The sequence below is a fragment of the Hemiscyllium ocellatum genome, chromosome 13 (genome assembly GCF_020745735.1).
Source record: "Hemiscyllium ocellatum isolate sHemOce1 chromosome 13, sHemOce1.pat.X.cur, whole genome shotgun sequence".
Classification (NCBI taxonomy): domain Eukaryota; kingdom Metazoa; phylum Chordata; class Chondrichthyes; order Orectolobiformes; family Hemiscylliidae; genus Hemiscyllium; species Hemiscyllium ocellatum.
Genome location: NC_083413.1, coordinates 1038257 through 1064438, shown reverse-complemented (window position 1 = coordinate 1064438; position 26182 = coordinate 1038257). Strand labels below are relative to the sequence as shown.

Below are 26182 nucleotides of genomic sequence, written 5' to 3'. Positions count from 1 at the left end.
TTTCACCTGTAGAAGTATTAATGTGATTATTTATCAAATCAGGCTAGATACTTTTATTGAAATCCTAGCACATTTCAACCTTGCCACATGCTCTTTGTGAAAAGTAAGGCAGAGAGGAAATTATATAATTTATAATAGAAAGGGAGGCAGAACCGAGCTTTGATGTGACATAGGCCAATCCTGGCATTGTTGCAGCTTTGCATTGGCATCCTGGCATTTTAGCAAGGATTGCGTTGCTAAGGAACTGAAGTTTTCACACTTTAACTGACCTTTTGCTTTCATTGACAAGACTATTAATTAAAGCAAATTCAAGAATCAGCAACTGTGGGGATTGGTAGACCCTGAAATTGACTTTAATCATCACAAACATACATCCTTAGTCGGTGCTTAATAATACCAATCAATGTTTTAAAGAAATATTCCTCAAGTATACAAGAAATAATCGAAAATAATCAAAAACAATGCGGTAGAATCACTTGAATTTCATGCAAGCAGAAAACAAGTTAGAGTATAACTCATACATTAGCCATTGAATAGTACAATAATACAATGTTGATGATTCAATAGGCAGGGAAGAACAAAGCTAATACCTCTTGGCAGAACATGAAGAAATAAGTATTTGTGTTGATGCTTCAGACCATGATGATGTTTCTCATCTTTCACCAGAAAGAAGTGGTGCTGGCAAACTGGTTATTGCATCTCTCGAGATTAAAAACAACATAGAAAAAAAATGTTTGTTGTGAAATCCTTTGTAAACCTCTCTTTGAATTTGGTATCTCAAACAAACTCCTGTAATCACATTTCTAAATTGCTACAGTTTGATGTTGTAGTTAATTAAGAATTCAGAAATGCTAAACCAGGTACGCAGACATTCTCCATCAAGTTAAAGTAGTGCTTTCTAATTAGACGTTTTCCATCAGCTGAGATGCAAGTCTACACAAGGCCATATGAATTCAAGAGACATGAGTCCAACAGGACCCAACAAACTGAGAAGGACATTAATCTATGAAAGTTCATTCACTTGCAGTGTCTTAACAGAGAACATAACACAGTACAGAACAGTACAGGCCCTTTGGCCCACAATGTTGTGCCAAGCATTTACCTCAATGTAAGATCGACCTAACCTACACATCCCTTAATTTACTGCCATCCATTTGCTTAGAACATAGAACATTACAGCGCAGTGCAGGCCATGTGGCCCTCGATGTTGCGCTGACCTGTAGAACCGATCTGAAGCCCATCTATCCTACACTATTCCCTCCACTATCTCTGATTGGCCCTGCCCTCTCTCTGATCATTCTCTTATTCCTCATGTCTGTGCAGAATGCCTTTGAATTTTTCCTAATCCTTCCCATCAAGACTTTTTCATGCCCCCTCCTCACTCTCCTCAGGCCATTTTTGAGTTCTTTCCTAGCTATCCTGTAATCCTCTCAATCTGTGCCAGATCCTTACTTCCTCAACCTTAAGTAAGCTTCCTTCTTCCTCTTGACAAGGGGCTCCTTTTCTCTTGTCACCCAAGACTGCTTTACCTTACTATTCCTTGCCTGTCTCAGTGGGACAGGGTTATCTAACATTTGCAACAAGTGCTCCTTAAACAGCCTCCACATGGGCACAAATTGTTCCCAACTTTTATTCCACAGCTCCTGTCTCACAGCAGTATAATTTCCCCACCACCAATAAGATATCTTCCACACTGCCTGTTCCTATCCCTCTTCATGGCTATGGTAAAGGTAAGGCAGTTGTGGTCACTGTCATTGAAATGCTCTCCCACCAAGAGATCTAACACCTGACCTAGCTCATTGCCTAGCAACAAATCCAATATAGTCTCCAATTGACATATTGACTCAGGAATCCTTCCTGGATACATCTGACAAAATCAGCTACATCAAGAGCATTTGCACTAAGGAGGTTCCAATCAATATCAAGGAGAACTTGGAGATACAGGCTACAAGACAAAATGGGATTGAGGTTCACAAGGAGGAGATGATAGCAATTTTGGAAAGTGTAAAAACACATAAATCTCCTGGGCTGGATGGGATTTATCATAGGAATATCTGGGAAGGCAGGGAGGAGATTGCAGAGCCTTTGGGTTTGATTTTTATGTACTCATTGTCTACAGGAAGAGTGCCAGAAGACTGGAGGATAGCAAATGTTGTTCCCTTGTTCAAGAAGGGGAGTAGAGACAACCCTGGTAATAATAGACCAGTGAGCCTTAATTCAGTTGTGAGTAAAGTGTTGGAAAAGGTTATAAGTGATAGGATTTATGATCATCCAGAGAGGAATAAGTTGATTAGGGATAGTCAACACGGTTTTGTGAAGGGTAGGTCGTGCCTCACAAACCTTATTGAATTCTTTGAGATGGTGACCAAACAGTTGGATGAAAGTAAAACTGTTGATGTGGTGTATATGGATTTCAGTTGGTTATTTGTTAAGGTTTCCCACAGTAGGCTATTGCAGAAAATACAGAGGCATGGGATTGAGGGTGATTTAGCGGTTTGGATCAGAAATTAGCTAGCTGAAAGAAGACAGAGGGTGGTGGTTGATGGGAAATGTTCATCCTGGAGTTCAGTTACTAGTGGGGTACCACAAGGATCTGTTTTGGGTCCACTGTTGTTTGTCACAGTGGCTCAGTGGTTAGCACTGCTGTCTCAGAGCACCAGGGTCCCAGGTTTATTTCCAGCCTCAAACGACTGTGTGGAGTTTGCATATTCTCCCGTGTCTGCGTGGGTTTCCTCCAGGTGCTCCAGTTTCCTCTCACAATCCAAAGATGTGCAGGTCAGGTGAATTGGCCATGCTAAATTGGCCGTAGTGTTAGGTGAAAGGGTAAATGTATGGGTGGGTTGCACTTCAGCAGATCGGTGTGAACTTGTTGGGCCGAAGGGCCTGTTTCCATAATGTAAGTAATCTAATCTAAATGACCTGGATGAGGGCATAGAAGGATGGGTTAGTAAATTTACGGATGACACTAAGGTTAGTGGAGTTGTGGATATTGCTAAAGGATGTGGCAGATTACAAAGGGCTGCTAGGTGGCAAATGGAGTTTAATGTGGAAAGGTGTGAGGGGTTTCACTTTGGAAGGAACAGCAAGAATGCAGAGTACAGACAGTGGTAGTGTAGATGAGCAGAGAGATCTCGGTGTCCATGTACACAGATCCCTGAAAGTTTCCACCCAGGCTGACCAGGTTGCTTAGAAGTTGAAAAATATGGTGCTGGAAAACACAGCAGGTCAGGCAGCATCCGAGGAGCAGGAGAATCGGCGTTTCGGGCATAAGCCCTTCTTCAGGAATGAGGCTGGTGTGCCAAGCGGGCTGAGATAAAAGGTAGGGGGGAGGGGCGCTGGGAATACGATAGGTGGAAGGAGGTGAGGTGAGGGTGATAGGCCAGAGAAGGGGGTAGGGGCAGAGAGGTCAGGAAGAAGATTGCAGGTCAAGAGGGTGGTGCTGAATCCGAGGGTTGGAACTGAGATAAGGTAGGGGGAGGGAAAATGAGGAAGCTGGAGAAATCTGCATTCATCCCATGTGGTTGGAGGTTTCCTAGGCGGAAGATGAGGTGTTCTTCCTCCAGGCGTCGTGTGGCCAGGGTCTAGCGATGGAGGAGGCCAAGGACCTGCATGTCATTGGCGGAGTGGGAGGGGGAGCTAAAGTGTCCAGGTTGCTTAGAAGGCAAACAGTGTGTTAGCTTTTATTGGTGAAGGGACTGAGATTCAGAACCATGAGGTCATGCTGCAACTGTGCAAAACTCTGGTGCAGCTGCACTTGGAGTATTGCGTGCAGTTCTGGTCAACACATTATCAGAAGGATGTAAAAGCATTGGAAAGGATTTGGAGGAGATTTACTAAGATGTTACCTGGTATGGAGGGAAGGTCTTCTGAGGAAAGACTAAGGGACTTGAGGCTGTTTATGTTAGAGAGAAGAAGGTTGAGAGGTGACTTAATTGAGACATATAAGACAATCAGAAGGTTCGTTAGGGTGGACAGTGAGAGCCTTTTTCCTCAGATGGTGATGGCTAGCCCGAGGGGGCATAGCTTTAAATTGAGGCATGATAGATATCGTACAGATGTCAGAGATAGGTTTTTTTTACTCAGAGCAGAGTAGTAAGGGCATGGAATTCCCTGCCTGCAACAGCAGTAGACTCGCCAACTTTAAGGGCATTTAAATGGTCATTGGATAGACATATGGATGAGAATGGAATAGTGTAGGTTGAATGGGCATCAGATTGGTTCAGCGCAACATCGAGGGCTGAAGGCTTTTACTGTGCTGTAATGTTCTTTGTTCTATGTTCTATTGGGAAGTTGAAGCCACCCATAACAACAATTTTGTTACATCTGCACCTTTCCAAGATCTGCAGTTCAGTCTGTACTTCTAACTTGGTACGGTGGCTTAGTGGTTAGCACTGCTGCTCCACAGCACCAGGGATCCGAGTTTGATTCCAGCCTCAGGCGACTGTCTGTGTGGAGATTGCACATTCTCCCTGTGTCTGTGTGGATTTCCTGTGGGTGCTCTGGTTTCCTCCCACAATCCAAAGATGGCAGGCCATGCTAAATTGCCCATAGTGTGAGGTGCATGAGTCAGATGAAAGTGTAGGGAAATGGGTCTGGGTGGTTTACTCTTTGGAGGGTCGGTGTGGAATTTTTTGGGCCAAACAGCCTTTTTCCACACTGTAGAGAATCTAATCTCTCTGCTGCTATTGGTGGGAGGTCAATAGAAAACACCCAATAAAGTGACTACACCTTTCTTGTTACTGACTTCCATCTATTCTGACTCAGTAGACAAACCCTCCCAACAACCTCCTTTTCTTCAGCTGTGATGTACTCTCTAATTAACAATGCTATTCCCTCTCCTCTTTTACCCTCCTCCCTGTCCTTCTTAAAGATCTAAACCCTGGAATATCCAGTAACCGTTCCTGCCCCTGTGAAATCCATGTCTCCGTTATGGCCACAACATCGTAGTTCCAAGTACTGATCCGTGCGCTCAGTTCATCGCTCTTATTTGAGATACTTCTTGCATTGAAACAGGAACACTTTAACCAATCCCTTTGCCCTAACTGTATCTTTCCTGACACACTCTCTGCATTCTATTTCAACACCTACCCTCTTCTCTGATCTATATCTCTGGTTCCCATCCCCCTGCCAAACTAGTTTAAACTCTCCTGAATTGCTCGAGCAAATCTCCCCCCCCAGGATATTGGTGCCTCTCTGTTGTAGGAATGTTAGGGTTATTATTATTCCCACTAATATTTGTACTGTCTTTCATTGAGGTGGTGAGCAGAAATTACAACACAATTGGATAAGGTGGGAAAGAAGGTATAAGACATGCTTTATTGGTTGGGGCATCGTGTCTAAAAGTTAGCAGGTCATGTTGCAGGTGTACAAAACTGCTGTGGGAGGTGTTAGAAGCAGATCCAATTATAGAGTTCAGAAAGCATTTAGACAGACATGGGGAGAGCCAGGGACTAGATAGATATGGATTAGTTTAGAATGATATCATGGTCGACACAGACATGATGTCCCAAATTGCTTCATATGGAATACTTTTCAAATCTAGTCACAGATGTAATGTTGGGAAATGTAGCTACAAAAATGTGAACAGCAAACTACCACAAATTGCAGATAAGCATATCATTAAATAATAACAAACAAGAGATGCTGGAAATATGCAACAGGACGAGTAGCATTGGAGTGGATCATTTATTTTCGATTGATGTTGACTTTGTGATGTTTAGTGGTGACAGTGCTACTGAGCTTATGCTGATTTCTGTTATCACAAAATAATTTGTTTTCATAAAACTTCCTTTCAAATAACTCCTATTGTCAAAAGTACCTCAATATAAGAAAATCCTGTTACAAACTGTGCATTACAATTGATTCTCCTACTATATTGGATCAATCATGATCTTGATAATTGCAATTGACTGAACATACAAAGCCTTTGAAGAGTAGTCACATGGCCTGAGTTCCAATTTTCTTTTCTCCTTTGTGTGAAAGGTGCTTTCTGATTTCAGTCTTAAATGAACTAGTTCTACGCACCATCACCAACAGAAGTTGTTCTGTATCCAACATTTTGGTCTGGATTTCCAGTGATAAAGAGGGTAGCTTGATCTGGAAAATGTCCTGGGTTGCTAGACATGCCTCAGTTGAAAAGTCCCTAATCTTCACTCCAGTGGTAGGTGCAGGGTGGAGTTGCTTCACTTGCCATGGCCCACCTGATAATACATTGTAAATGGAGGCTGGGTATCATACCAAATGTTACAGTTTCTTTAAATTATTTATTGTTCCCCAATTTGACTTTCAGACCAAGGTTGATAGAAAGCATAGACTGGATTTCAGTACTAAGCAAGAATTAGTTATTATAAGTAATTAGACTGTAGCTACAAATAAAACCATTGGTATATAACAGTGTGAGGTAAAACTCTAATCTCTTCACCAATGCTCACTCAGGAAAAATAGATTACTGGTAGAGGGAGTAAAACTGAAAACTCAGTTCTGTGATTTTTGCTTCTTGTGTCTTTTTCTGAAAGCTTCCATTAGTTTGTAAGAATTACCAAGAGACTGATTCACTGTATCTGGTGTCTCTGACACCATGGTAACAATTGCAAGAAAGGGATTGTTTTCTTCACATTTAAACTGCAGAGAACAGGAAGCTGCTTCTGGTGAGAATAACTGCACATATTTCAGTACCTCTCTCTCTCTCTCTCTCTCTCTCTCTTTCTGTGTGTGTTTCCAGTTTCCACCTGCTCAGTTGTAAATAGTTCATATGTTTGTAATCGTTTACATATTAGAAGAACACCTAGCCACAAAAACAGAGCTCACATAGCTATTGAATGCCTTGCAGTGAAATTATGCAACCATCATAGAATCCTTACAGTGTGGAAACAGGTCCTTTGGCCCAACAAGTCCACACTGACCCTCTGAAGAGTAACCCATCCAGACTCATTCCCCTATTATCCTATATTTACCTCTGACTAATGCACCTAACCTACACATCCCTATAGAAGGAAGACTAGAAACACTCTGGGTAATTTAGCAGGTCCAATTCATCTAACCTGCTCACTTTGGATCATAGGAGAAAACCAGAGCACTCGGAGCAAACCCATGGATAATGTACAAACGCCACACAGTCACCCAAAATTGGAATTGAACCTGGGTCCCTGGCATTGTGAGGCAGTGTAACCACTGAGCCACTGTGCCGCCCCTAATACCTCCTTGGTTTTAATAACAAGTCTTTCTCATTGCCATCTTCCTTATAACTTCCTGACCTTTGATGTAACAACCTTCTCAATGTAATACATCGATTTACAAGGGCCATGTTTGAATGTCCACATCAGCTAATTGTGGCTCTTGAAACCTTGAAAAGATGGCTCTCAACTTAATAGTTGCATGTCCTGAACAAAGTAATTCAGCAACATTACAAAGAGACCTTGGAGTGCAGGTTCATAGTTCCTTGAAAGTGGATAGGATAGTAAAGAAAGTGTTTAGTATACTTTTCTTTATTGGTTAAAGCATTGAATATTGGAGTTGGGAGGTCATTTGGCTGCTGTACAGGACATCGGTTAGGCCACTGTTGGAATATTGTGCATAATTCTGGTCTCCGTTCTCTCAAAAGAATATTGTGAAGTTGAAAGTGTTCAGAAAAGGTTTACAAGGATGTTGCCAGGGTTGAAGGGTTTGAGCTATAGGGAGAAACAGAATAGGCTGAGGCTGTTTTCCTGGAGTGTCGGAGGCTGAGGGGTGACCTTTATAGAAGTATATAAAATCATGTGGGGCATAGATAAAGTAAATAAACAAGGTATTTTCCTTGGGGTGAGGGAGTCCAGAACTAGTCAGCATAAGTTTAAAGTGAGTGGGGAAAGATTTAAGATACCTAAGGGGCAACTTTTTCACGCAGAGTGTGGTGCGTGTATGGAATGAGCTGCCAGAGGAAGTGGTGAAGGCTGGTACAATTGTAATATTAAAGAGGCATCTGGATGGGTATATGACGAAGAAGGGTTTATTGGGATATGGGCCTAATGCTAGCAAATGGGACTGGATTAATTAAGAATATTTGGTTGGCATGGACAAGTTGGATTGAAGGATCTGTATCCATACTGTCCAGTTCTATGACTCTCAGATTAGTTTCTCCATATACTGCATCAGAATGACTCTGAGATGAGTCCTTCATGGACTTGGGAATCTGGGAAAATGTAAAGTAGAAGTTAGACATTCTCCTCATGTTCAAGGAAACTAACCACCACCAGTTCTCAGTGACAGAACAGACCAGTCAAAAGATGGGAGAAAGTTACAATCTCGTTGTCTTCATCATTGATGTGGAAGAAAATGCCATTAAAATAACTGATAAGAAAAAGTCTTGGTTGATGCATGATTTGAAATGATAGCAGCACAAGTGTTTCTTTGCAAAAACCAAAATGCAGAGATGTGGGGAATCTGCAGATGTTCGTACAGCAATTTGGCGACAGAGTGAAGGGACTCCAGTCGGGGCTTCGCTGCTCACCAGTCCCTTTTCCTTTTTCTTTCGTTTTTCTTGCTTTGCTGTAGCTCCCCAACACCACCCCCCCACCCCTGCACCCCAACACCCAACAACCAACTTTTAACTTCTTAAACTACCCCACTTGGAGAAAATAGAGACTAGAGTCCCAGGCCAATCCAGCACAGGAAGCGAGTCAGGTTTGGAGCCTGGAGCATGGAGCAGAGTGAGCCTGTGTTCCCAGAACATTATCTGGCTTTCTGGATTAATAGTCTAGTGATAATACCATTAGACCATTGCCTTCCATTCCCCCTCATCTCCGTCTTGAATTGCTGCCTCCTTACTCCGAAATGCTGCCCTCTGGTCTGAGACTCTCTCACAAGGGAAACTATGCTCCTCCCTCATGAATCCTACATGTTTCAATAAGTTTGTCTCTTATTCTTCTAAAGATTACAGACCCAATGTATTTCCCCACTCCTCATAATACAATTCCCTCCACATCTGGTATCAGCCTAGTGAATCTTTTCTGGATCACCTCCAGTGCTGGGGTATATTTTCTTTGATAAAGGGCCAGAAATAACTCCATAGCAGCTAATATCCACCAACAAGTCCCCCTTTATTTACACGGGGAGAGTCCTTGACGCTGATCCAGTGTCCTCAGAGCCAGCTCTAGGAGTGAACAGAACCTCTACCTGGGCTCCCTGATTGATCAGATTGACATCCCCAATCAGGGAACTCATATTCTATGAGGTCCATCAGGCTGACATCGTTATCATTACGACTGAGCTCAAATCTGTTCACTACTGACTCCAGCTTTGGTCTGCCTGTGCCTTGTATAATTTTAGCAAAATCTCCCTCCTGTTGTACTCCATTCATTTGGAATGACGGTCACCTTCCATTTGCCTTCCCTATTACCTGCTAATTTTGAATGCTTGCTTGTTGTAATTCATGGATGAGGACCCCCAAATTCTGTAGCTCTCTGTGGTCTTTCTCCATTTGAACTAACATGATGAAGATTCATCCTTAAAATGTAACCCTCCCACTTCGAGTTGTCTGAACTGAAATGAGATGGAAACAGAGAATATAGGCAAATTGTAAGGTATCGATCATCATCAGTAAAAAGAAAAGATGGACAGGAAATCCTTCATCTGATCAGCAACTGAGAAAAATATGCTCCTTATAAACTGAATTTATGTTTCATAAGATCAAATGGCAGTCCTGTTGTTCTGATGTCAAAGTATCAAACAGCCAATAGCAACCACAAAATAAAAGTGCTGCTTTAGTCTCTCTGACACGAACCATCGGGAAGGTCTGAAACTTAGTAACTCTGACAAATTTACTTTGAGGTTACTGAGGGCTCAATGACATTCAGCCCATGGGAGCTAGCAACACCGGATAGTTCTCAGGCCATATAAAAATATCTTTAATATCTGACAGCCTTTACACCAGAAGTAGTATATTAAAGAAATTTTGTAATTTCTTTTAAATGTTTAGGACATCTGACATTGTTAATCAGAATCTTTGAAAAAGACCTTAAATGTCTTGCAATAATTATAAAAGGATCACATGTTGCATAATAAGAAATAGCGGTGAATAAAGTAGTTCGAGAGGGTTTAAACTAGTATGGCAGGGGGGGTGGGAACCTGAGCTGTATACCAGAGGTGAGAGTTGATGCAGATGAGGCAATAGCAAGAGGTAGACCAGCTAGTGGGAAGGATTTTCCTGGGAAGGAACCAAGGGATCAGTTACAGTGTGTTTGCTTTAATGCAAGGAGTATCAGGAATAAAGTGACAAACTTAGAGCATGGATCAGTACCTGGTGCTATGATGTTGTGGCCATAACAGAGACATGGGTTTCTCAGGGGCAGGAATGGTTGCTGGATGTTCTAGGGTTTAGAGCATTTAAAAAGAATAGGGCGGATTGGTGTGGACTTGTTGGGCCAAAGGGCCTGTTTCCACACTGTAAGTAATCTAATCTAAAGGACAGTATAGCTCAGGAACAGACCCTTTAGCCCACACCAAATTAAACTAACCCCTTCTGCCTGTTCTTGGTCCATATCCCTCCATTCCTTGCATATTGTGTGTTATCTAAAAGTTTCTTAAATGACCCTATTATACCTACTTCCATCACCACCCGTGGCAGTGCATTCCAGACTCCTACCACTCTCTGGGTAATAAACAAATTGCCTTTCAAATCTTCTTTGAACTTTTGCCCTCTCACCTAAAATGCGTAGCCCCCATGTATTAGACATTTCAACTCCTGGGAAAAGCATTCTGACTGTCAACCCAAATGATAAATCTAATAAATTGATAGACTTCTATCAAGTCTCCCCTCAGCCTCCACCACTCCAGAGAAAGCAACCCAAGTTTTTCTAGCTCCTCCTGATAGCTCATACCTTCCATTCCAGGCAACATCCTGGTAAACCTCTTCTGCACATTCTCCAAATCCTCTACATATTCCTGTAATGTGGTGACCAGGAGTGAATGCATTCCTCTAAGTCTGGCCTAACTAAAGTCTTAGAAAGCTGCAACATGACATCCTGACTCTTGCTCAGTTGACCGGACCAATAAAGGTAAGCATGTCATACGCCGTCTTTAACACCCTATCTACTTGGCCACTTTCAAGAAGCTATGGACTTGACCTCCATGATCTCTCTGTACATCAGTGTTGTTCAGGGTCCTGTCATTAACTATATTTTTCCTAAACACTTGATCTCCCAAACTGCAGCACCTCACAGTTAGCCGGATTAAACTCCATCTGCCATTTCTCTGCTCATATCTGCAACTGATCTTTACCCCACTGTACATGGCATCCATTAATATTAAGTGTGTTACAGTATATTACTGTTATATTCCTGTTAGTGATCAAACCTACTGTGAATGGCTTTTATCTGAATAACAGTCACTCAAGTCATAGCGTCATTGAGTCATAGAGTCCTACAGCACGGAGACAGGCCCTTTGGCCCAATCTGGCCCTTACTGACCAAAATGTCCATCCACACTAACCCCATTGCCCTGCACTTGGCCCATATCCTTCTCATCCTTTCCTATCCATGTATTTGTCCAAATGCCTTTTAAATGTTGTGAATGTACTCACCTCAACCACTTCCACTGGCACCTCATTCTAAATGTGTACCATCCTCTGTCTAAAAACGTTGCCCCTCAGGCTCCCTTTTATTCTTTCCCCTCTAACCTTAAACTGACTCTATGACTCCATGATGATGCCCTCAATTCCCCAACCCTGGGAAAAAGACTGAGTGCATTCACCCCACCCATGGCTCTCATGATCTTATACACTTCTATAAGATTCTCCCTCAATCACCTATGCTCTAAAGAAAAAAAATCCCAGCTTCTCCAATCTCTCCCTATAACTCAGACCATTGAGTCCTGGCAACATCCTTGTAAATTTCTTCTGCACTCTTTGCAGTTTAATAACATCTTTCCTACTGCAATGTGAACAAAACTGAACATAATACTCCAAGTGCGGCCTCGCCAATGTCCTGTACAACTGCAAACATAACTTCCCAACTTCTATACTCAGTGCCCTGGCTGATGAAGACCAGTGTGCCAACAGCTGCCTTCGCTGCCCTGTCCACCTGGGACTCCACTTTCAGAGGACTGTGAACCTGAACTCGAAGGTTTCTCTGTTCTGTTACACTCCTTATCATTCATCATGAAACTCCTACCTTGACTTGATGCTCCAAAATGCAAGACCCCATACTTTTCTATATTATTTGCCATTTCTTGGCCCACTTCCCCAGCTGATCAAGGTCCTACTGCAATTTCTGATAACCTTCCTCACTGTCCACTCCACCTACTAAATTATTGTCATCAGCAAGCTTACTAATCATGCCTTGTATATTCTTATTCAAATCATTGATATAGATAACAAACAGCAATGGGCCCAACACCGACCCCTGAGGCACTCCACTAGTCACAGGCCTCCAGTCTGACAAGCTTCCTTCCACTATTACCCGCTGCTTCCTCCCACCAAGTCAATTGTGTATCCAATTTGACATGTCCCTCGGAATCGATGCGATCTAACCTTCCAAAGCAGCCTACCATGTGGAACCTGATCAAAGGCCTTACTGAAATCCATATAAACTCCGTCCACCGGCCTGCCCGCGTCAACTTAAATTGGTCATTTTGGTGATTTAATTGAAACTTTATGATTCCTTGTGGGACACTGGAGCATGGATATCTACTCTCCCCACTTAAGTCATAACAGTATCTGAAAGCATAAATGCACAAGAACAGTTTTTAGGTGAAGTTCTGTTGGGATGAACAATGCCCATGGTTATACCACCAGCAGTTTCTCCATCACAGCAGAATGTGAGGGTGAGGATAAAGTTTGATTTGAGAAGGTGATTCAGCAGGAAGATCCTGTCAGTCCCAGCTAGCTTCAGCAGTACTGCTCCCCATGGTCTCGCTGATGGCCATTCCAGTTATTCCCAGAAGTGGGTCTGCCTTTAACCAATCAACTTCCACTACAATTGATTACACACCAATTGCCTTGTAAAGATAGAGAGTGAAATGGAACAGCGAGTGTGGTTTGGGTGAGGTACACGCCACAGTTGAACAACTGCTATTGTGTGTTATCTGTGGCTTCAGATTTTCAGGCTCCAGCAATACTGAATGTGAGACTGAGAGAAATTATAAATGTGAGGTTGAAATTGTGGTTTATAGAGAATGTTAGTTGGTGGCTGAATGGGCAGTATTTGGCAGGATATATCATGTGATCATGCATTTACACATTTTGTTCTTGCATTTGAGTTACAAAATATCTTTAAGCATGCATTCAGGTGACCAGGACTGGTCCACTAGCACTGACTGCACTCACCTGAGAGATAATCTTACCCTGTTCAGTTCCTACACCAAAGATTGTAACATTGAATCTGGGACCCTTGGGCCATGCAGTTTTGTCTGTTCTCTTGTCCTCTGCTCCCTGCATCAGGTCTTGCTCTCTTCTTCAAACAACTGCATCCACTGCTGCAGCCAGAATGCACCAAGCATTTAAAAGGTGCAGTTTGTCCTTTCTGTTTTGTACATGCACAGGACCTGCAGGCCAGTATTTATTGCCGAGTGGGTAGCTGGGAGTTAACTGTGAGTCTGGAGTCACATGTAGGCCAGACCAGGTAAAAACGGCAGTTTCCTTTTCGAAATGATATTAGTGATCACATGGATTTTTTTTTGACAATGGATTCATGATCATCATGAGACTCTTTATTTCCAGATTTTTATTGAATTCAAATTCCACCATCTGCCTTGGCAGAATTTGAACCTGGGTCCCAGAACATTACCTTGCTTTCTGGATTAATAGTCTTATCATAATAACACTAAGCCATCATCTCCCAGCCAGTTCTGAAGAAGGGTCACTGGATCCAAAACATTAAATCTGCTTTCTCTCCACAGATACAGCCAGACCTGCTGAGTTTCTCTGGTAATTTCTGTTCTTAAACCTTTAAGTGGTGCAAGGCTGACACAAGCTTTGGCCCCTTATTGAGGTGTGCTGTTACTCAGAAATGCATTCAGTACTCAACTGAAATGACAATCATTTCACTTATTTTATTTAATTTCAGGAAGGAGTTCATTTTTGCACTTGGGGCGAAAGGAACCAAAGGGTTTGGGGGTGAAAGAGGAACAGGCTGTTGAGTTGGATGATCACATTGAATGACAAAACAGGTTTGAAGGGCCGAATGGCCTACTCCTGTTTCTGTCTTCCGTGTTTCTATGTAAGGTTTGATGATGATTGCATGCAGCTCCTATCACTTTGATAGGGCTTGGATAGTCACACATTGGGATCCCATTGCCATTCCTGGAAACTAGCTATATTTACCCAATTCAATCTTACAAGGGAACATTTTGCACCACAGTTATTGTAGCAGTACAAAGCAAATTCTTGAAGCTGGATTCTGAACCTAATTTAACACTGAAATTGAGCAGACTAAGATTTTGGAAAAGGAAGAGATGTTAAGTTTCACTTCAGAGTAATTTACTGCATGGTATTTAGCGCAGCCAAGTCTATAGTATAAACATAGTCAAGCGTTTGTTTACTGACATTGGAAACAACAATTATGAAATATAAATTTGAGCACAATGACATTTTTGTGAAAATAAGGATTATCATTAGATTGAAATCTAGAATGCATGCATGATATTGCTAATAAAGCCCTGACTTTAAAATCCTTGTGTCACTAAACTACAAGCTACCCTCACTTTGACCTGATCCCCAGAGAATTTAACATAAGCACATTCTTCAGAGAAGTAGCTGGTAATAGGAGAGTATGAGCTATTAAGCAGTGGTTTTTCAGTCGATAAATATTTAATGTATTATGGGTGCTGCTGGATGTGAATTGAATAATGGAATTATAATATGATATTCGATAGTTACATGACATTGAGAATATTTGAATTATCAGAGAACACACAAATAGATTCTACTTCTTTTAAATTTAACCTGCCCAACTATTTATTTCAAAGATGAGATTTATTAAGATTTGAACTTGAATTGGAATGAAAATAATCTTGTGTGGGTGATAGTAGGTTCCATGTTAGTAAAATAAGTAAATTTGGGTGAGATTGTTATTTGAATAACTTGCTTCAAAAGGTTTAAAAGTTTCAATAGTTTATAGAAATGCCTGAGAACAGTCTGCAATTAACATCTGGAAGAGATAGACATTTAGAAATTGCCCAGTGCCTAGGATTGGACATGAGAGTCATTTACTACAATCCTAAATACTTGTACTCCATGTTACATGTTGCTGATATACTTCAGAATGTGGACAACTTATTATTGCACATATTCCACAATATATGTCTGAAGAAAGGTAAAAATACATGATAAATTCATTCAGAAAGATCAGCATAACATGGATCTTTCATTCTTTCTCCAATCATTTGTTTCAAACATTCAATCAATAATACAGTCTGCAAAAGATTTAATAGCAACAAATATTTTCTAATACCTTGACCTCTAGGTCTGTCAAACTTTCATTCATTTTCATTTTGTACTAACTTCTTTTTTTCTCTTTTTTGACTCTCCCATTGACATTTCTGGTTATTTCTATTTTCTTTTGTAGCTCACTACACTTGCTAATCATTTTGATTGCCTTGATTGTTTGTTATATTAGTCCAAATATTTCTTTATTTACAACTCTCTCAAATGATGTTGGCTCCTTTTGCACTGTCTGTAAAGAAACTGGCACAACAAATGGCCTTGCATGTAACAAATTGCATTGGAGAGACCCTTTTGTTTCTGATGAAGCATTGGTACAGTTTTTTTTTGTGTGGAAATCAGCCAGAACTCGAAGTCAAAAACCTCTCCAAGGGTTTATTCAAGATGCCAGTGTCAGAAAGAATTAATGATTAGTGTTCTCTGATCTCCAGTCCTGAGTTTGGCAGCTTTGTGACATCATTCTGGTCAGTTGGAAGCTCTCAGCCTCCTGTGGATCTGGAGACTGAAGTGGATGCAGCCAGACATTACCTGCTGGGGATGAGTTGCCAGGGTCCACAATAAGCACCCATCCAATTCTGGACTAATGATCTTCGGCAGGCAGCCTCTGCTCACTCTCGCATGCGAATGGAACATTTTCTAGCAATGCGTCACTTACCATCTAGAGGAAGCTCCCACTGAGTAGTTTTAAATTTCACCAGGAAAGCTGTGTTAAAGCGACCTGTTGTGACATGTCATGCAGGGCTAGGGATGCATTAGCTTTGTCATATTGCTCATCATCAGAGATATCCGTGTGCAGAAATGGCTCTGATCTCCAGTTGTGTTTTAAATGTTCGTTGAAATAGCTTCACCACTTATTTTCTCATTGCTAGCTGGAATTAAAGCCAAAGAATTTCTTTGGCCAACACTTGTCAGCATTTATACTTTTCAAAATGAATCATAGAAACCCTCCATTGAACACAACAAAAACTCCAACTGATGAAGGAAGCCCTTAATACATCCATAGTTCCTGATAGGTGAAGCTTAAGGACACTTTGAAACACTTAGTCTTGATACATCCATTTCTATATTTTACTGGAAACGCAAAGTGTCACTTTCTATTCAGTGCCGGGGATAATCCATAAATTACATGTTGACATATGTGGCTGATCCTGATTATGAAATGCGGAATGGTATTCTGCAAACGCTATATCACACACACATGCACACACAGACACATAAACACGTGCATACATACAAACACATGCACAAACTCAAAACTGTGCACACACATATAGACATGGGCACATACATGCGAAAAGTGCACGCACACTAAAACACGTGCACTTGCACACAAACACAAAAATGTGAACATGCTATAGTATGCATATATGCAAGCACAGGCACAGGCACACAAATGTGCACACAAAAACACAAGCATACACATAAACAAGGGTACATACATGCTAAAAGTGCACATGCACAAAAACGTGCGCACACACAAACGTGTATGAACATCCATAATATTGTATACATAAAAACCAAGTAATTATAAAATGTTAAATGGAATCTTTTTGCAGAAAGCAAATTAATGCCTTGTCACATCAGAATACTTAGAGACACTTTAAGTATCACACATCTCAACAACAATAACTTATATTTATATAGCACCTTTAAAGTAATAAAGTATCCAATGTGGGACACTCATACTTCATGGGAGTGCAAGGGAACAAATGTTGGATTTGAGTGGCAGAAAGAAATATTGGGTCACATGACTAATAGGTTTATCAAAGAGATAGTATTTAAGGAGTGCCTTAAATGAAGAGGGAGGTTGGAGAGCTTTATTGTGTCTATTCAGAGAGAAGTAGGGGCGTGGAATGCCCTGCCTGCAACAGTAGTAGACTCACCAACTTTAAGGGCATTTAACTGGTCATTGGATAAACATTTAGATGAAAATGGAATAGTGTAGGATAGATAAGCTTCAGATTGGTTCCACTGATGGCACAACGTTGAGGGCCGAAAGGCCTGAACTATGCTGTAATGTAATATGTTCTAAAGATTTAGGGAGAAACCTTAGACTCTAGGTAAGAAGCCAGCAATGACTAAACTTGGAAACACTCCTGAAGTCAATTGACAGAGGTCAGATGCATAGAAGGGTTTGGGGCTGGAGGAGATTGCAGAGGTAAGCTTTGTCAGTATAAAGGTTAGTGAGACCATGAAGGGGGTTCAAAAGCAAAAAAAAAATTCAAAATCAAGGTGACCAAGAGCTAGTCAGTGAGATTGTTGTTTCAGTGAGAACTGGTGAGAGTTAGGACCCAGAGAGTAGAGTTACACAGTGATTGGAGCAATTCACAGCAGCACCAATTGAAATTATATTCTGAAGAAGGATCACTTGACCTGCAGCATCAACTCTGCTTTTTGTTTACACATGCTACCAGACCTACTGAAATTTTCCAGCAATTTCTGCTTTTGTTTCTGATCTCCAACATCTGCAATTCTTTTGGCTTTTAAAAAAAATTATATCATGTTAGTTTGTGAAATCTTCTTAATGGTTTAGTGAGTAAGCATTCCACCCACATGGGACTGTGCCACACACACCCTTAAGCTTCCAAGGTTGTTTTCTGATCAAATTGCTGTTTGATCTAAACTCAGGTGGCTGCAGTCTGACTGGTGTGAGGATGCTTCTAAGGAGGTATTAAAATCACCAGCATTGTTGTAATCAGAAACTGCTGCTGGAGAATATATGTATGTGCGGATACCAAGAGAAGACAGGACCAGGCTTATCTGTGACACAAATCATGGACAAATAGCCAAGTGAAACTCACAATTGTATCTCACATGGAAAGAATAACCAACTGAACAGCAAAATAAAACAAAGAACTGCAGATTCTGGAAATCTAAACAAAAACATAAATTGCTCGGAAAATCCCAGCAGGTCTGGCAGCATCTGCAGAGAGAAAGCAGAGTTAATGTTTTGGATTCAGTGACCCTTCTTCAGAACTGACTGTAGCAAGGGAGGGATGATATAAATGCTGAAGAGAGGGGTTCTGAGGGATGCAACTGTAACACAAAACCTGAATAGTGATTGTAGAACAATTTATGGACTTGAAGAAATTTTAATTGTAGAACTGTCAGTCCAATATCTCTGCAAATTCATGCATGTACATATTACAGCAGATTTCCTGAAATAACCAACATTCAAAATCATACTTATACATGAGTCACTATACTCAGGAACGGAAGGGTGGAAAAGGAAAGCAAAAAAAAATCAGAAGCCAAATTCCCTGCACCATGAATTGGAAGGTGTTAATTATACACTTTGATAACTTAATCCATGGAACTTTTAAAGGGGGAGTCATAAACCATGACTGTGCTTTTAGAAACCAGGCGTGAGCTAGTCACAAGATCCCAATCATAATTGATATGAGAAATCTCACACACTGCACTCCCAGGATTTCTGTTACACACTCCTGGTAGGAGAGATTCCCCACAGGAACAATGGAATTGAAAAATCACTTTCTAATATTGAATGTTGTAAAGCAGTGACCAGGTTCTGGGTTTTCCCTATTCTTGCAGCGCTAAAACCGTGGTACTGGCGCTGGTTCATGAAAAAAATGTTTAAGATTTTTGTTAGCTTGTTTATAATCACATGATCCAAAAATGTGAAATGAATTGAAGAATATCATTACCTGTATACAATAACATGCTCTTATCGGAGTTTACCAAGTATTTTGTTGTGAGTCAGTCTCCTTACAGTTCCCAATTCTAGATCTTCTAAAATAAATCTTTTTTATTGTTGGAGATAATCTTACTAAAAGTATTTAAGGAAACTACATGGAAAAAACAAAAAGAATGTAATATCTTGTGGTAAATATTTCTTCATATTGGTGGGATTAGATAAACCACAACTTGCATTTAGACTCTCCTGTCACAGACCAGCTTGAAAGGTTAATGTCGAAATGGTTATATGTGTGTGTAACAGAGTTGCTGGGAGCTAGTTGTCAAGATTAGTGAAACTGAAAAGTAAAAGATTGGCGAATGCTGAAATTCTGAAACAAACATAGAAACTGTTGGAAAATCTCAATAGTTCTGGCAGCATCTCTGGAGAGAAAGCAGAGTTTACATGCTGAAGAAGGGTCACTGGAACTGAGACTTTATCTCTGCTTTCTCTTCACAAATGCTGCTTGATCTGAGATTTTTCAAGCAATTTCTGTATTTGCTAATGAAACACAGTTGGGCTCAGTAGAAAAGGATAGATTTCTAGATCCATTCATTTTAAACAAGAGTGACATCTTTAAAAATGTCCATATTAGAGAGAGGGAAGTGCTGGATGTCTTGAAACGCATAAAAGTGGATAAATCCCCAGGACCTGATCAGGTGTACCCGAGAACTCTGTGGGAAGCTAGGGAAGTGATTGCTGGGCCTCTTGCTGAGATATTTGTATCATCGATACTCACAGGTGAGGTGCCGGATGACTGGAGGTTGGCTAACATGGTGCCATTATTTAAGAAAGGTGGTAAGGACAAGCCAGGGAACTGTAGACCAGTGAGCCTGATGTTGGTGGTAGGCAAGTTGTTGGAGGGAATCCTGAGGGACAGGATGTACATGTATTTGGAAAGGCAAGGACTGATTGGGGATAGTCAACATGGCTTTGTGCATGGGAAATCATGTCTCACAAACTTGATTGAGTTTTTTTGAAGAAGTAACAAAGAGGATTGATGAGAGCAGAGCAGTAGATGTGATCTATGTGGACTTCAGTAAGGCGTTCGACAAGGTTCCCCATGGGAGAATGATTAGCAAGGTTATATCTGACGGAATACAGGAAAAACTATCCATTTGGATACAGAACTGGCTCAAAATTAGAAGACAGAGGGTGGTGGTGGAGGGTTGTTTTTCAGACTGGAGGCCTGTGACCAGTGGAGTGCTACAAGTATCGGTGCTGGACCCTCTACTTTTTCTGATTTACATAAATGATTTGGATGCGAGCATAAGGGGTACAGTTAGAAAGTTTGCAGATGACACCGAAATTGGAGGTGTAGTGGACAGCGAAGAGGGTTACCTCAGGTTACAACAGGATCTTAACCAAATGGGCCAATGGGCTGAGAAGTGGCAGGTGGAGTTTAATTTAGATAAAAGTAAGGTGCTGCATTTTTTTTTATTAGATTAGATTACTTACAGTGTGGAAACAGGCCCTTCGGCCCAACAAGTCCACACCGACCCGCCGAAGCCCAACCCACCCATACCCCTACATTATCCCTTACCCCTATGGGCAATTTAGCTTGGCCAATTCACCTGACCCGCACATCTTTGGACTGTGGGAGGAAACCGGAGCACCCGGAGGAAACCCACGCAGACACGGGGAGAACGTGCAAGCTCCACACAGTCAGTCGCCTGAGTCGGGAATTGAACCCGGGTCTACAGGCGCTGTGAGGCAGCAGTGCTAACCACTGTGCCACCGTGCCGCCCACGATTTGAGAAAGCAAATCTTAGCAGGACTTATATACTTAATGGTGAGGTCCTAGGGAGTGTTGCTGAACAAAGAGACCTTGGAGTGCAGGTTCATAGCTCCTTGAAAGTGGAGTCAGAGGTAGATAGGATAGTGAAGAAGGTGTTTGGTATGCTTTCCTTTATTGGTCAGAGTATTGAGTACAGGAGTTGGGAGGTAATATTGTGGCTGTACAGGACGTTGAAATATTGCGTGCAATTCTGGTCTCCTTCCTATCGGAAAGATGTTGTGAAACCTGAAATGATTCAGAAAAGATTTACAAGGATGTTGCCAGGGTTGGAGGATCTGAGCTACAGGGAGAGGCTGAACAGGCTGGGGCTGTTTTCCCTGGAGCGTTGGAGGCTGAGGGGTGACCTTATAGAGGTTTACAAAATCATGAGGGGCATGAATAGGGTAAATAGGCAAAGTCTTTTCCCAGGGGTCGGGGAGTCCAGAACTAGAGGGCATAGGTTTAGGGTGAGAGGGGAAAGATATAAAAGAGACCTAAGGGGCAACGTTTTCACGCAGAGGGTGGTGCGTGTATGGAATGAGCTACCAGAGGATGTGGTGGAGGCTGGTACAATTGCAACATTTAAAAGGCATCTGGATGGTATATGAATAGGAAGGGTTGGGAGGGATATGGGCCGGGTGCTGGCAAGTGGGACTAGATTGGGTTGGGATATCTGGTCGGCATGGACGGGTTGGACCGAAGGGTCTGTTTCTGTGCTGTACATCTCTATGAGCTGCTGCTTCATCAAACTGCTGGTTTGAGTATTCTTTAGCAATGGAATCTGTAATTCTAGTGAAGGAGTGGAGTGATGAAGGAATACAGAGAGGAACAGTCGTGCTTTGCAGAATGGGAGACAGTGGTGGAGACCTGACACGTTGCATTGATCACTTCTTCATCCTGACTGGTGTCATAGCAGTACACCAGTGTTGATCCAGGGACATTAAACTGAAGCAAAGAATGGGGAATAATTTATAAATCAGGGAGGTATAAGTTTGAAACAATGGGTATCAAAAAGTGTTGTGGTAAATTGGAGCTTTAAGTATTGTCATTTGAATAGCCGTGAAACCCGACACAAGGGGAAGGTTCTATTTGCATTAGATATCATAAAAACATAAAACTATTCCCAATGAATGAGTTTGTAATTGTGTTATAATCATTACACAGTTAAAATTTTCCTCTGTTCACATGTTTGAAAGCACAATTTCAGAGAAATGTTCGGATAAATGAAACTTAGCTGCATTGTCTCATAACAGGAAGAAGGGGCATGGATGACATTCACCCTGAGAATAGAGTTGTGAATTTAGACCTTTAAATTATACATTGGGAGCAGCAGCTGATAGCACTTGTAGGTCACTGGGGCCATTGATGACACTGTGACAGCGATGATGACTTACACTGATTTCTATATCTTCACTGTCACAAACCAAACCTATGGGGTGTCTAGTACAAAAGATTTATATCTTCAGTGCACAGAGTTGAAATTAGGTTGAATATGTGAGAGAATTAGCTGTGGCATTTTTAGCAGCACAATTAGCAAAGAAACTGCCCCTTAAACAAATAGGATTGCCTTGTGCTAAATAATAATTAGGCATTGCATTAGATTGTATATCTTTATCTGTATAGGATTTCAAAAAGTCTCAATAATTTTGAATAATACCTAACAGTAGGATTATATGAATTCTATTCTGTGTGAACTTCCAGGTAAGTAGTCTGCAAAAAAATTCTTTGGGAGTTGGTTAGTTTTTGTTATGAATGGACATAGAAAAATAAGGGGATGATCACCTCGGACAATTTATTCAAGTTGTGATTTTGAACACTTTAATAAATACTTTCTGAGATTAGACAGCTGAAAAAATAGTTATAAATAAAGGAAAAAATATTTGAGCTCTTTATTCAGTCAGTTAATATAAGATGCTATCAACATAAAGTTGACAATATCACTATGGGACTCACTTATATTCCTGATAAATAATATATGCTTCTATAATATATATATATATATATTACACATACATTAAAGCTTAGATTGTTATACTGTGGTATCAATTAATAATTTATAAATGATTTTTTTTCAGGAATGGATCTGAAACATGACAGGCCAGGCTTTTCTTTTTCCTTTTTCTGCTGGTACTGGCAAATTTGGTCAATTTCACATCAGCTTTCTTCCTCCATTTCTCCCAGTTTAAATTCCCAGAGTGACTCATTCATGTTTCACTGTCGATGTCTGTTGACACCCAGAGTAATTTTAATTCTCTCCCCTTTTCCCAGGTTTCCTCTGCTACCCTGAATGACCCCAATTTTTCACTTCAGTCCTATGTTTCTATTGATATTCAGTGACCTCAATTCCCTAATGTTGCTTGAGATTACCGCGACTATCTAAATTGACTGCAATATCCTCATTTCACTCCAAATTCTGTGAAATATCAATCATAATTTTTACTGTGATCTATTGGTTTGCAATCTCCAACTTGTTCATTTCTGCTTTATCTTTCTAATTAGGTGATGACAGCCTGTATGATGGGTATTCTGCAATTCTACCAGTGGAGGAGCCTAATGCTGATGATGAGACAGGGCCTCTGTCCCTCAGTGCACATGATCTTTCCTCACCTGCTACATCTAATGAAGACTTCACACCTAAGGAGGGCTCTCCCTACAAAGCTCCCATCTACATTCCTGACGATATTCCCATTCCACCAGAATTTGAACTCCGTGAGTCAAGCATTCCAGGTGCTGGGTTAGGAATATGGACTAAAAGAAAGCTTGAAGTAGGTGAAAAACTTGGTCCTTACGTTGGGGAAGAGCTATCAAGCTTGAAGGATCCTTCTCACGGCTGGGAAGTAAGCACACGTTTTCATTCCTCTGTGTTTCAAATGCCGATACTCGTCCTGAGCAGCTTGTGTTATTTGTAAAATGTTTTGGATTTGGATTTTGACTCTCTTGCAGGAATATTTTTTAAACCATCATGTATCTAATTTTTAAAAATGTGTTTATTCTCTTATCATACTGAGAAGTCATGTCCCATTACTGACAAAGTATAATGTATAGTTGGTGAGTTGATGGCTTGTAGGGTTGTTTGACTTTCCATATATTGGGGTAAATTTTCAATTCAGCACTTTGATGTAGGACTAACATTGCAAATCATCGTGAAGCTCTTATCATAATTTTCTAATTGACCTTCCATTGAAATCAGTGGAAATAAAGTCAGGACATTTACATTGTGAGCAGCTGATTTGCAATCTCAGGTAGTGAGTGAAATATTTACCTGAGTGCGAGATAGCGCAAATGATAATTGCTCCCACCTTTAATGGGAGCTTCTTGGTAGAAATAGTTTTTGGAACAAGCACACTCCAAAAACTCTGCTTTTACAAAATGAGGTGGTGCCTCACTCAATCTGTTGCAGCACCATTCATTTCAACGTATTGCCTCCTTGTTAATTTTTTCTTGCTTATATTGAGTGTATTTACCAAAGATGAGCAATATCTGTGAAGAAACAAAACTATTGACTGGTGGTTGGTACAGAATTGCATGACAATTTATTTATGCCAGCAATTATAGAAGTATATGACCATGTATTGAACTCCTGGTACTATGGCAATCAATCTGTTTATGGTTAATGTACTGTGACTAGTTAAATAGTAATAATACCCTGAGATATAAGTAGCAACCTACACACTGAGCAACGCAGCCCAAGAACAACCCAAAGTGTAGTTGTGGGGCGGAGGAGTAACAATCTTCTCTGGTCATTACTAGCTTTGTCAAAGTAGCAAAATAATTCTTATTTTTATTATTTCTGGCAAAATTAGGCATTAATTTGAAAAAGAATGAATTTGGAAATTAATTCGAAAACAGATAAAGCTTTTGTGATGAGTTAGATTTTTAGTTGATCAATAAGATACAAAACCTAAAATGACTTCCAGACTACTCAGACCTCTTGGCAACATGGTAGCGCACAAACCTACCAACACCTTAAAAAGTGCCCAATGAACTTAAAAGACTTATACTAACAACAAACAAAACAAATGTCATTTATAAAATACCTTGCAAGGTCTGTAACAAAAACTACATCAGACGAATAGGCAGAAAACTAGCCACCAGAATAGATGAACATCAACTAGCCACAAAAAGCCATGGCACACTCTCACTAGTATCCTTACATATAGAAGAATAAGGACACCACTTCAACTGGGACAACACATCCATCCTAGGACAAGTCAAACAGAGGCACACAGGAGAATTCCTTGAAGCATGACATTCCAATCAGAACTCTATCAATTAATACATCAATTTGGACCCCATCTACCAACCTCTGAGAAAAAGAACCAGAAATGATATCACCCACAAAAAGAAACCTGAACACAGAAGTAGAAAGCGGGCTACACCAACAGTGCTTCATCCAGAGGCTCACCAATGATGTTACCTCGTATGGTGACTAAACATCTGAAAAAGAACCTTTCAACTCAGCAAGCAAACCTACATCCGCATACAAAACCGTCCACTGGTTAGAAAATCATTAGGTTTTCCTTGGATGTGATGTTCTGTAATGGACAGTCCATGTGCAAGTTCCATTTCCATCTGGATGGCTACATCCTGCTTCATTTATATTATCACTCACACATCATAAACACAACAGGCATTATTTTGCAGACTCTTAATGCCTTACATTTCTCTTAAAATGCTGCAAAATAATTTCATTATATGTTATTGTCAAACTGGCAATAATATTATTCAGCAATGGGGAGTCAGTTAGTGTTTCATTTTTAACAATCATTATTAATTTGAAGGCTGGCGTGAATGTGCACTGTAAAGTTAAATAATACCATAGACAAGTAATTTAATGGAAGTTTTATAAAACTCCTGAATAGCCCCTCAAAGCAATCTCATACTGAGTAAATTATATTCTCTAACCATCCACTCATCTCCACTTCTCATTGTTCTATCAGCAAAACGGTACCTCCCCAGCATCATCTCCAAGAATGAGCGAGATTTCATGTGTGAAGCTCCCAGACTAGGTGACGATTACACAGTATGGACATACATGTCAGAGAATAAGTTGCCAGAACTGTATAATGATTCAGCATCACTTTTCTTGTCATTTCAAATGATCATAATTTCCGCATTATATTGCATTGTATTAATTTCCATGTAATTCTTGTAAAGATTAAGGGTGAAGATGAAATTCTATCGCATTTTGAACAATACATAGTAAAGTATATCCAAAAAAAATGTACTTTTGCACTTTAACTCTGCATTCTGACAGACTAGATACCCTTCTTGTTACTTCAGTAAGTGACCAGCTGTA

General features: G+C 40.7%; 1 protein-coding gene across 2 annotated transcripts in view; it reads left to right on the top strand.

Annotated features, from left to right (window-relative positions):
• Positions 1-25981, top strand: part of LOC132821742 (histone-lysine N-methyltransferase MECOM-like) — a 383016-nt gene extending 357035 nt beyond the window's left edge. For both annotated transcript variants that reach the window (XM_060834465.1, XM_060834464.1), the window contains 2 exons: positions 23383-23720; positions 25824-25981. In XM_060834465.1, coding sequence (XP_060690448.1) covers positions 23383-23720; positions 25824-25892 — 407 coding nt within the window. In that variant the 3' untranslated portion in view covers positions 25893-25981. The remainder of the gene's footprint in view (positions 1-23382; positions 23721-25823) is intronic.
• The last annotated feature ends 201 nt before the right edge of the window (positions 25982-26182 follow it).